Genomic DNA, 12010 nt, shown 5'->3' on the forward strand with positions numbered 1-12010 from the left:
CTCCTTCCCCTAGGCACCCCTTGCTAGACTGACTGGGGCTTGCTCTCCAGCCTCTTTTCCCTCTAACCACACTCTCCCCAGACAATCTCATCCCGCCCCAGCGATAAAGCCCAGCTTCACGCTGATGAGGTCCAAGTCCACATCTTCAGTCCAGACCTCTCCCCGGAACCCCCGCCCCCACCTCTCCTCTCGGATGTCCACTGGGCATCTCAGACTGAACATGTCAAACCAGGCTCCTGACCCCCCGCCACCCCGTGCTGCTCTTATCTCAGGTGATGGCAGCTGTGTCCTTCTGTTACTCAGGACCGGAGACTTGGAATCGTCCGGGCTCCTCTTTCTCTCACACCTACATCTGTCTGTCAGGAGGTCCTGCTGGCTGTCCCTCTAGAACTCCCCCAAATCACCGTTGCTGCTCACCACTCCAGCCACTGCCCGTCCTCACTCACCTGGCCATAGCAGCAGCCCCTTCCCTGGTCTCCCCACTTCTGCCTTCACCCCTGTGTCCATCCATCTGTTTTCTGTCCATCCATCCTCCACTTGCACCCAGAGGGACCCATTCAAATGTTAAAGCAGATCACATTCTCTCTCTCTCCCTCCCTCCCCTCCTCTCTCTCTCTCTCTCTCATATGCAGCCAAGCGCCCAAACCCCAACAGTGGCAGGTAAAGCCACACTATCAGCCCTTCATCATCTCCCTGTTCTCACCCCCTCCTGCCAGGCCTTGACATGCCAGGCATGCCCACCTCGAGGCCTTCACCCTCGCAGTCTCTGGAACACGCTCTCCAGTTCTGGGCCTTCCTGCACCTTACTTCTTCGGGCTTCTGCTTGAGTGCGTGTCCTCAGTGAGGACTTTGTGTCAGATCCCCGCACCTGGCTGTCCCCAAACTCTCTCCTGCTGCCAGTCCCTCCTCAGCACCTTGTCACCTGTTTACTGTCCACACTGCCTGTGGGTCTGTCACAGTCTGTCTTCTCACAAGCTTGTCTGCTTGTTGAGGAGAGGAGGTCTATGGCCAGGGCCAGGAGCAGCACCTGAGCACATGGAAGAGCCCCCTTTGGAGCTCACGAGCCCGCCTGCCTCATCCTTACTTTTTTCCACTTCTGGAAGCTCCCTCTGCCCCAGAGTCCTGCTGACAGAATTGTAGTTCAAAGAACAAGAATTAGTTTTCAAAGAACAAGCAAGTAGGTTATGTTCGTGGTGAAGAGGCGTGCTGGAGGTTGCAGCAGCTCCAAGGTCACAGCTGATCCTCAGGCCCCCACGTCCACTGTGAAGTCCCAAGCCCATGTGGACCATGTGACCCTCCCCATGCATGGCTCACAGCTGGCATGTTTCAGTTCTGGGACACAGCCCCATAGGGCAAGGCAGTGACTGCCCTGCCCAGCACTGACCCCAATAGTGTCCCCAATTCCATGAATGCATGCCAGTGCCGCAACACAAGGTCAGGCTATGCCAGTAATAAGAATCTCAAAGCAGGAGACTCCTCACCCTGAGGTGGGGGCATCAGGAAGGCTTGGTGGAGGAGATGGTGTCCGAGAGTAGCTGAAGAGTAGGTGAAATCCAAGGATGCCACCTGAAGAAGGGGTATCTGGAGTAGAATGTGACACCAGCAAGGGCAGGGAGCTAGGATCTGCAGAGGCTGCACAGGGAGTGCCCGCCTGTGTGACCCAAGCCCACTCCTATTCCCACAGCTGGGGCCCCCAACATTGCCAGTTTCACGGATCCCCTCGTGGAAGCGACCATCATGGTGTACTCCACCATCACCTCCCAGCTGCTGCCCACCCCAGCCAAGTCCCACTACACCTTCAACCTGCGGGACCTCTCCAAGGTCTTCCAGGGCATGCTCATGGTCAACCCAGCCAAGGTTGAGGTGAGGATCTGGCAGACCCCTCCCCAGTGTCCACTCTGCCCTCACTGTCCCCCCCAACCCCTCAGTTTCAGGCCTTCCTGTCCAAACACTCCCCAGCCTTAATCAGGCCAGGCCTTGAGGGGGCTAGAGACATAGGAGCCAGGCCCCCAGGAGCCCCGCCTCCGTACAGCTGATCTCCATCTTATAGGTCAAACCCATGCCTAGAATGGTGGCCCCAATGGGGCCACACAGAAGGGGGACCCAGGGCCAGGCCAGGGAGAAAGAAGCTTCCTGAGGGAGGCCCTGAGAAGATTTGTGGGGAGAGTGAATGGGATGCTGTCCAGGAATGAAAGGCACGCAGGAGGCAGGAGCAGGAAGTCTAGCAGGGTATCACGTGCCAGGCAGGCTCAGGCAGACTCTGGGCTGCCCAGGGGACAGCATCCTGAAGGAGATGGGGAGCCAGTGGGGTGGGTGGAGGACAGGTTTGCAGAATGGGGAATGGACAGGTCAGTGTGTGTGTAGCCCAGAGCCAGGGAGAGAGGGTGAATAGGACCAAAGCTGCCCTGGCCTTGTTAAGCTATAGCCAGAGGAGTTGAGAGAAGAGCCTGGGGGCTCCCTGAGGGCAGTCCAATCACCCAGGGGCAGGCAGGGAAGCAGGGGTGGTGGTGGCAGCAGAGACAAAGATGGGAGCAGAGACAGAGGGGATTTGCGGGTCAAATCAGTGGAGTTTCCTGAGTAGTTAGATGTGGGGTATTGGGAAGGTGTAAAAAGAATCAGGCATTCCTCCTGAGCTCAGAGTTTGAGGAACCATGGGGGCCATTAGAGGGAAGACTCTAGAACCAGCTAATGGATCTGGGTGCCCAGGAGCTTGGCCATCTGGGCCGAGCGCTGCGGGTAGAGAGGCCCAGGCAGCACTTTGCAGCACTCACTCCTCAGTCGGTCAGCAGCCTCTGCACATGGCCCTGGCTGGGTCTCGGTTGGAGAGCAAGCCCGGGAACTGTAGCTTCTGCCCACCAGCCCACTCCTGGTGCTTCAAGAGGTGGCCCAGGGCCAAGGGCAGGCACTGACGCTGTGGTGGTTGCAGGACAAGGTGCAGCTGCTGCGACTGTGGTACCATGAGAGCTGCCGCGTGTTCCGTGACCGCCTGGTGAATGAGGAGGACCGCAGCTGGTTCGACAAGCTCCTAGAAAGCCACATGGAGGAGTGGGAGGTGGCCTTCGACGAGGTCTGCCCCTTCCAGCCCATCCTTTACGGGGACTTCATGTCGCCAGGCTCTGACGTGAAGTCTTACGAGCTCATCACCAACAAGAAGAAGGTAAGGGGGCCCGGCTGATGCCCTGCCCCTGGTGGGGGCCTCTTCATTCTGCATCCCTGGGCCTCAGGCCCTCTGCGGCCTATGCTAACAGACCGCCACGCGATGACCAGAGGGTCAGGACACTGGGTTAGAAGTCCATCTTGGGGACTTCAGGCTAGCCTTTGCCTCAGAGTCCCGTTTCCTCACCTGTCAAATTGTTACACCTGGCCCTGCTTGACCCATCTTTGAGGATAAGCCTATGGCTCGACTGAGACAGGCTCTGTGAACAGGGACATGCTGTGCTGGTTTCAGGGGCTCTTGTCCCACTTATGGAGGGCCAGCAGGGCCCCTGGGGCTACAAGTCTGGGTCAGCACCCCAAGGAAGCAGGAAGAGGCCTTGGTCAGTGGCCTTAGAGCTGTGTGGCTGGAGGGAGTAACCTGATGGCTTCTCGCCACACATACCCTCTCCTAGTTCCGAGGAGCTCCCACCAGGGTCCGGGTCAGTACATCCTGGTGGGCCCCAAGAGGAGCAAGCAGGGCTCTGACCCTCACTTTCAGGCCTCATTCAGGCAGACCTGGCTTCTTTAGGCCCAACACCCTGCCATACACAGAGGAGCAGAGCCAGCCATGGTGGGGGGAGTGCTTCCTGTCGGCAGTCTAGGTGCACAGGGACAGAGGGAGGACCCAGTTCTTGCCACCCCTCAGATGATGCAGGTGATCGAGGAGTACATGGAGGACTACAACCAGATCAACACAGCCAAGCTGAAGCTGGTCCTCTTCATGGACGCCATGAGCCACATCTGCCGTATTAGCCGCACCCTGCGCCAGGCACTGGGCAACGCGCTCCTGCTGGGTGTGGGCGGCAGTGGCCGCAGCTCGCTCACACGGCTCGCTTCGCACATGTGAGGGGCCCCAGGCGTGGTGGGTAGGGTGGCCGGTGGCAGACTGTCAGTTCCATCCATGTTTTTCCACAGTGCTGGGAACCTGGGCCCACCCCAAGCTAGTCTCTCCCAGCCCATGGGCTTCTGGAAGGGCTGGGAATGGGACCTGGCATCCAAGGAGAGGCAGCAGCAGTGTCCTGTGCTGCTGTGGGAAGGGGATGTAGCTGCAGGCATCCAGGAGGGGTTCCTAGAGGAGGCGGCCATGGGCCTGCTCACAGAATCAGAGCTGGGAGGATAAAAGGGAAGGGCATTCCAAGCTGAGGGAACAGCTTGAGCAAAGGTCTGGATGCAAGAGAGCAGGTCAGTGCCTGGAGAGTCTGCAGATCTGGCCGGGGTGGGAGCAAGACTCTGGGTAGCTGGGGTAGGGTGTGGGCACCCACCAGGACCTCAGCGCTTGGCCCCAAGCCCTGTCAGGCCTCTTCCCAATTCCTGTCTCCAGGGCCGAGTATGAGTGCTTCCAGATTGAGCTGTCCAAGAACTACGGCATGACTGAGTGGCGTGAAGATGTCAAGAAGGTCTTGCTCAAGGCTGGACTGCACAACCTGCCCATCACCTTCCTGTTCTCAGACACTCAGGTGCCACCACCATGGGCAGTGGGCAGGTCCAGGGGGCCATCCTGGAAGGTGCTCAGTCCCTTATGCCCAGGTCACTGTCAGTGGAGTGGATCTTGGGAGGGACAGCTGGGACCAGATGGGGTCACAGATGGGCAGGTCAGGTGTGTGGGGCCACACCCAGCTCCTTAGAGCTAAGGACATAGATCATTACTAAACACCAAGGGTAAAGAAGGCCCCTGACACCATGGCTGACCACAAGCAGCACCCCACTTACTGGCCAACAGCTTCCCACCACAAGGACCCCAGAACTTGTGCCAAAGTGCTGTGCCCATGGCTCCCCTCATGGGGACTGCTCCCTCTGGAGCTCTTCTATGCATGAGGCCTCTCCCCATATGTCTGAGAGAAGGAGAGGTTGTGGTTCTGGGGCCTCAATACAAATAGAGCAGAGCTTAAACCTAGTGAGTAGTTAGGGTTGGGCCGAGGCCGAAGCCCTGGAATGCGCCCCACCCTGGCAAAGACCCCTCTGCTTCTACCCCTGTGCTCCCTGCACGGAGTCAACCAAGTGAGGGTGCCCTCTGGTACTGGCCATGCCCTGACCATATGAGTTGGGCAAGAACCCATTTCTGCCTGTGGCCTGGTTTTCTCCTGTAACTAAACTGAAGCATAGAGAGGCCTGCAAAATGAGGAAGAAGATGCCACATCTGCCACCTGGGACCCAGGGCCCTTCCACAGCCCAGTGGTGATGTCCAGGGTCTCTGCTGTAGGGCAGGCCTGGGTGCGAGTCCTAGACCACAACTTGTGAGGTCACTCATGTCACCCCACACTTCTCCGAGACTTGGTGGCGTGGTCTATGAAATGCGGCTGCTGTGAAGGTCCAGTGACACCATGGTGGTGGAGTGTTACACCCAGGGGCATCGTCAAGGTTCAGCTCTTCCACCCCCATCCCTCCCCAGATCAAGAACGAGTCCTTCCTGGAGGACATCAACAATGTCCTGAACTCGGGCGATATTCCCAACCTCTACACCCCAGACGAGCAGGACCAGATTGTCAACACCATGCGGCCCTATATCCAGGAGCAGGGCCTCCAGCCCACCAAGGCCAACCTCATGGCTGCTTACACGGGGCGCGTGCGCAGCAACATCCACATGGTGCTGTGTATGAGGTACAGGCAGCTGTCATGGCACTCAGGGATGGCATGGGTGTTTGGGGGCATAGTTGGGCCTGCCATGAGGAGAGGTGGCCCAGGCCTGGCCACCATGCCATTGGGCTCAGGGTGTTGTGTTGTTGCCTCCTGGCTGCCAGACCACAGGGCTATGGAAGGGCCCTGGTTCTGGATTTCTGGGGGTGTAAATCAGTGTCTCAGGACCTCATTTGGACTCCCGGCCCTCCAGCCCCATTGGAGAAGTCTTCCGAGCTCGACTGAGGCAGTTCCCCTCCCTGGTCAACTGCTGTACCATTGACTGGTTTAACGAGTGGCCAGCAGAGGCCCTGGAGTCTGTGGCCACCACATTCCTGAATGAGATCCCAGAACTGGAAGTTACCTCCGACGTAATTGAAGGACTGGTAGGTGTTTTGGTTGGGAGCAAGACTTTGCGGGTAAATGTTTAGGTTTGGGCTTGGGGTCACTGAGGCCCAGGTGAGAGTCCTAGGCCCATCACCGATGGTAAGCCTTTGGGAAGATTGGTTTACCTGTCTAAGCCTCAGTTTCCTCATCTATATAATGGGAATGCCACAAAGTCATCACAGTGATGTAGGATATTGGGTACAAAGTTACACAGTCACTGTTTATCTTATTCCCTAAGGGTTTTGTGACAGCTTTCTTTAAAGAACAACCTGACACAACCCAGAGATCACAAAAGGGGGGAGCTAGATTTGTCTGGTCCAACCTGAGAGAGTGATGGTCATTCGGGTGCTAAGAGCTAGAGTGAGCCAACTTCCCATTTCCCCTCACCTATGCTAAGCGGTTGCGTGCTCCCTTCCCTCACAACCTCCCGGTGAGGGGGGGCCCACCTTAGGGCTCTCACAGAGAGGAAGGTCATGTGGGCTATGACAACGGCATTGGGCCAAGAGCTGGGAGATACCTGGGTCCACATTTAAAGCCAGCTCTGCTTTTGACAGCTGTAGAACCTAAACAAGCCCCTTAATTTCTCTGGTTGGTTTCATCTGCAGAACAGATGACCTTGACCTGGAGGTTGTGAGGTCATAGGAGAGAGTGAGTGTGAGGGGCATTGAGGTTCCTGAACATGTCTCCCTCCTCAGAACAAGGCTACAGAGGCTTCAAGGGCACCCTGGTGCCTCCTCTTTGCTGGAAGTTCTACAAAGCTGCCATCATGCCATCAGTGGTCTCCTACCCCTACAGATTCAGGTGTGCGTGTATATCCACCAGTCGGTGGCCAGGAAGTGTGTCGAGTACCTGGCTGAGCTGGCCCGCCACAACTACGTGACCCCCAAGAGCTACCTGGAGCTGCTCAATATTTTCTCTATCCTCATCGGGCAGAAGAAACAGGAGCTGAAAACTGCCAAGAACCGTATGAAGAGTGGCCTTGACAAGGTGGGCCAGGGTGGGGCTTGTGAGCAATGGCCCATTGCCTGTGGTTCTGCCTGCTCCGTCTTAGCCCTGATCCAAGGCAGCCCCCAGTGTTTAAATGGGTGGCTTCCTCCCTCATCAAAAGAACAAAAGCTGCCAGCCAAGGGCAAGGCCAAAGCAGATTACTCCACAGATTCTCGGGAGACTGCTCCCTTCCTGTGAGGTCCACTGGACAACTGGGGGCCACTGAAGCTGCCAGCCACTGCCTCTCACTCATGAGTGAAGATGGTCCTACAAGGCCCTCTCCCCAACTCCCTCCAGGCCCGGCTCTCTTGCTGGTCCCCTGTCACACCTGTTTTTCTCTCTGTGTCCCCCACCCCCAGCTGCTGCGCACTTCGGAGGATGTAACCAAGATGCAGGAAGAGCTGGAGATTATGCGCCCCCTGCTGGAGGAAGCTGCCAAGGACACGTTGCTCACCATGGAGCAGATCAAGGTAGGGTACCCCTGGTCTGTCCCAGGTGTCTCACTATTTCTGAGGATGCTCAGCATCCCCATGCAACCACAGGATCCCTAGCTGCCCGACCTCTGCAGGTTGCTGAGCCTCTCTGTGCCATTTCCTCATTCAGTAGCCATTTGTTTATTAAACAAGTGTTTGGTCAGGGCCTATTATGCCAGGCACTGCACTAGGCAAGGGATACAGTAAAGAGCAAGGCAGACAAATTCAAACTCTGATAATCACAGCATGGACTTGGTTGCAGGGCTGCCACAGGCAGCCATGCAGAATCTGCCTAGTTTCTCTCTCAGATCCTCTGAGCACCTCCCACCCCAGCAGACATTGCAGATGTGCGTATTCATTATGACTGCTTCTGCCAGAAGCAGTTGTGCCCTGCTCTACAAAGTCAGTGTATGAAAACTTTCCAGAAGATGGAAAGACAGTGACTGGGAGAGGCGCCTGTGGGCTTAGGGGGCCCTGCCCCATAGGGCAGTTATGCTCAAGCATGTAAAGCCCGAGCCCTAGGCCAGGCCCCAAGCTGGCTACAGGGAACACTCAGGATTGGAAGGGCCTCCTAGCATTTCAGATCTCCATGGTCTGTCACAGCCAAAAGGGCCCTTGGAGAACAGGGCATCCCAACCCACGCTTCCTTCCACCTGGGGAGACTGAGAGGCAAAGAAGAGAAAGGGGAGAAGGGCACACCTGTCCCTGACACTGACCACCAGCTGGGCCCTCACTGCCTTCGGTCCCCAGGCGGACACAGTCATTGCTGAGGAGACCCGGCAATCAGTGCAGGCAGAGGAGATCAAGGCCAATGAGAAGGCCAGGAAGGCACAAGCTATTGCCGACGATGCCCAGAAAGATCTGGATGAAGCACTACCTGCCTTGGACGCAGCCTTGGCCAGCCTGCGCAACCTCAACAAGAATGACGTGACTGAGGTTGGTGGCCAGGCCTCTCCCAGAGCTCCTCCTGGCACGTCTTCCCGGTGCCTCTTGGGTTTTGGCCCCCATATTCCTTGGGAGTTATGCACCCAGAGGTGAGGGCAGAAATAGGGCTCAAACCTAGCTAGCTGCCCTTACCTCCTATACCAGCCCCAGGACCCAAGCAGGTGCATGGGGAGGGCTTTGGGCCCTGAGAGGTGAACATACAGGACTTGGTGGCCAGGCCTGGGTACATGGGGGAGCAGTAGGAGCCACAGGCTGAGGCTGACCTTAGGGGTCTCCAGGTATTACCCTTTGTCTATAGTGGTAGAGACTTGGTTGGTGGGGCCTACTCTGTCTGGCAGCTGTCTCTACCCACGGGTACCCACTCAGCAGTGGACCTCCCCCTTCCCTACTCTTGGCCTGGCCCACAGGTGCGTGCCATGCAACGGCCACCCCCAGGTGTGAAGCTAGTCATAGAAGCTGTGTGCATCATGAAGGGCATTAAGCCCAAGAAGGTGCCTGGGGAGAAGCCTGGCTCCAAGGTGGATGACTACTGGGAACCTGGCAAGGGGCTGCTGCAGGACCCTGGCCGATTCCTCGAGAGCCTCTTCAAGTATGACAAGGTGAGCATGCCAGGCACCCGGCCAGCCAGTGAGGGCTGCCCAGCCAGGCAGGGAAGTGGGGAGACAAGCCTTCCCCACCATAGCACTGGGGTCTCTGCCCTGTCTCCCTCTGCCTGCAATACACACAGAGCTGACAGGAAGCAGATCCTGGCCCGGAGGAGGCTCTCCAAGTGGTGGGCATGCTAGACAGACCCAACACATGGGTACTGAGGGAGTCAGGACCCAGGCAGTCCCCTGTGCCCACAGGATGCCACCCACAGTTACTTCAAGGCTCTGCAGCCTAGAGGTTTTCATGCCCTTTCCTCCCTGCAACCCCCATGGCCTTGGCCTAGACCTTCACCATCTACTTGACCATTGCCTCTCCCATGGCCTCAGCACCTGAGGTTCAGCTTCCCCTGTCTGTCTCTGAGTTTCTCTGCCTGTCAATCTGGGGCTTTCATCGTCCTTGGGCATGTGCTCTCTTGGGAGCTCTTCGAGCCCACAGCCCTCTTGGAAGCCCCTCTTCAGCCCAGAAATTGGCTAAAGGGCAATGCCTATCCCATGTGGACTATCCCTCACCACCATATGTTGACGTTGGGGTCCCGGGCATTTCCCAGATGGGACTGGAATGCAGCTGGATCCCCTGTGGGCTTCTCCATGCCTCCTCCTCCTCTTCCATCAGATTGGAAACCAGAGGCCCCGCAGGCCTAAGTAAGCCCAAATCAGGAGTGCTCACGGCCAACACTCAGGCTCCCCTAGTCCCAGATTCTGAGCTCTGGGAGCTCATGAACAATATGGATTCCTGGGCCCATCCTGAACTACAGAGCTGGACTCTCTCAGGGAAGGGCAAGAGCCCCAGAGGTGTAGGGATTATTACCCTTGAACATGAACCTGGTTGGGCACCAGAACCACTCACTTGTTTCCATACCTGCAAGGAAGTGGCCCTTGTCTCTAAATGAGTTTTAAATGGCGCCTGTGCATTACCAGATCTTGAGGCTATGTTGTTTCTCAAGAAATCTCCAATCGTATTATCTGAAAGCATGGGATACAGACATTCCTCTCCTGGCCAGTCTTTCTTGGTCATATTTAGTCCCTAAGAGGACACTGTACTGAGGCCTGCACAGGGCATGGGGCACAGAAGTAGGGTCAGGGTGTCCCTTAGCAAGCCCCACTGCCTCGTCCTCCCTGGGAAGTAGCCCCCTGAGGCCCATGGTTCCCATGTCCAGGACAACATTGGGGAGGTGGTGATCAAAGCCATCCAGCCATACATCGACAATGAAGAGTTCCAGCCCGCCGCCATCGCCAAGGTGTCCAAGGCCTGCACCTCCATCTGCCAGTGGGTGCGCGCCATGCACAAGTACCACTTCGTGGCCAAGGCTGTGGAGCCCAAGAGGGTGAGGGCTGGGTATAACTGGGAGGCTGGAGAGGGGGAAGAGGGCTCCCCAGGGCACTCAACAAGCTGGCCCTGTTCCCTCTGCCTGCAGCAAGCCCTGCGGGAGGCCCAGGAAGACCTGGAGGTGACACAGAAGATCCTGGAGGAGGCGAAGCAGCGCCTGCAGGAGGTGGAGGATGGCATTGCCACCATGCAGGCCAGGTATCGAGAATGCATCGCCAAGAAGGAGGAGCTGGAGCTGAAGTGTGAGCAGTGTGAGCAGCGGCTAGGCCGAGCTGACAAGGTGTGCACACCCCTCCGGGGTGGCCCTGTGGGCATGGCCTGCCCCAGATACGGGCTGGCAGGATCTGGGTGGTGGCAGGGCCCTGGGGTGGCTGTCTGGAACCCCTTCCCAGCAGCTTAGGGACTGCAGTGGGCATGGACACCCAGGCCCCTGGCCTAGTCTCCCAGAGCCCACCACATGGGGTTGCCTCTGCAGCTCATCAATGGTCTGTCGGATGAGAGGGTGCGCTGGCAAGAGACAGTGGAGAACCTGGAACACATGCTTCACAACGTCTTCGGTGACGTGCTGGTGGCTGCTGGCTTCGTGGCCTACCTGGGCCCCTTCACGGTAAAGAGCCCCCGGCCCTGATGGGGACAGCCTCACCTTCCACTACCTTGAGGCCTCACCTCCACGAGGGGCAGCCTGCAGGGCAACTCTCCCCTCATTCATTCATTCCACAGACACTTATCAGGTGCCCTGTCTGAGCCAGGTGCTATTTCAGGAACCAGGGATATGGCAGTGCACGAAACAGCCAGAAAACCCACCCTGGCAGGGCTGGCTTTCTAGTGGGAAACATGAGCTCGCACTTCTGGGCTTGCTGTGTGCGTGTCACTCTGTCCTCACAGACGCACTGACAAGTGGGCATTGTACCATTACACCTGTTTCACAGATGAGGGGCTGAGGTTTATAGAGGCTGAGGAAGTTGCCCACAGTGGGACTAGAGCGCAGGCGTCTAGCTCCACATCTCATCTCTGAACTCTATACAACTGCTGAGCAGTGGGGTGCAGGGGAGGTGGGAGGGTGTCGCACCTGAGCCTGTCACCTCCCCAGGGCCAGTACCGCACAGCGCTCTACAGCCTCTGGGTCAAGAAGCTCATGATGCACCACATCCCACACACCTCCGAGCCCACACTAATCGGGACGCTGGGGAACCCTGTGAAGATCCGCTCATGGCAGGTACCTGCCTCGGGGGGCTGGAGTGACTGGACTGGGCCTGTGGCATGGTCTGAGCTGGGCCAGGAGCCTCCTGCCTCTCTCCCACCTCTTTCCTGGGTCTGCTCAGAGATGCCTCTCTGGAACCCACCTGGGCCCAGCAAGAGGGTGTGGGTAGGAGAGGAGAAAGCTGAGTGGAGTGGGGCTCAGATGCTACCCAACTGTGGGCAGAGAGATCAAGGGG

At 57.6% G+C, this 12010-nt stretch overlaps 1 protein-coding gene across 2 annotated transcripts in view; it reads left to right on the forward strand.

Annotated features, from left to right (window-relative positions):
- Positions 1-12010, forward strand: part of DNAH1 (dynein axonemal heavy chain 1) — a 75156-nt gene that overhangs the window by 54737 nt on the left and 8409 nt on the right. For both annotated transcript variants that reach the window (XM_074313060.1, XM_074313059.1), the window contains exons 47-60: positions 1685-1863; positions 2927-3157; positions 3842-4038; positions 4517-4652; positions 5585-5793; positions 6023-6194; positions 6991-7182; positions 7542-7652; positions 8406-8591; positions 9008-9199; positions 10405-10572; positions 10663-10854; positions 11050-11181; positions 11665-11790. In XM_074313060.1, coding sequence (XP_074169161.1) covers positions 1685-1863; positions 2927-3157; positions 3842-4038; positions 4517-4652; positions 5585-5793; positions 6023-6194; positions 6991-7182; positions 7542-7652; positions 8406-8591; positions 9008-9199; positions 10405-10572; positions 10663-10854; positions 11050-11181; positions 11665-11790 — 2423 coding nt within the window. The remainder of the gene's footprint in view (positions 1-1684; positions 1864-2926; positions 3158-3841; positions 4039-4516; positions 4653-5584; positions 5794-6022; positions 6195-6990; positions 7183-7541; positions 7653-8405; positions 8592-9007; positions 9200-10404; positions 10573-10662; positions 10855-11049; positions 11182-11664; positions 11791-12010) is intronic.

The sequence above is a fragment of the Rhinolophus sinicus genome, linkage group LG10, assembly GCF_036562045.2.
Source record: "Rhinolophus sinicus isolate RSC01 linkage group LG10, ASM3656204v1, whole genome shotgun sequence".
Lineage (NCBI taxonomy): Eukaryota > Metazoa > Chordata > Mammalia > Chiroptera > Rhinolophidae > Rhinolophus > Rhinolophus sinicus.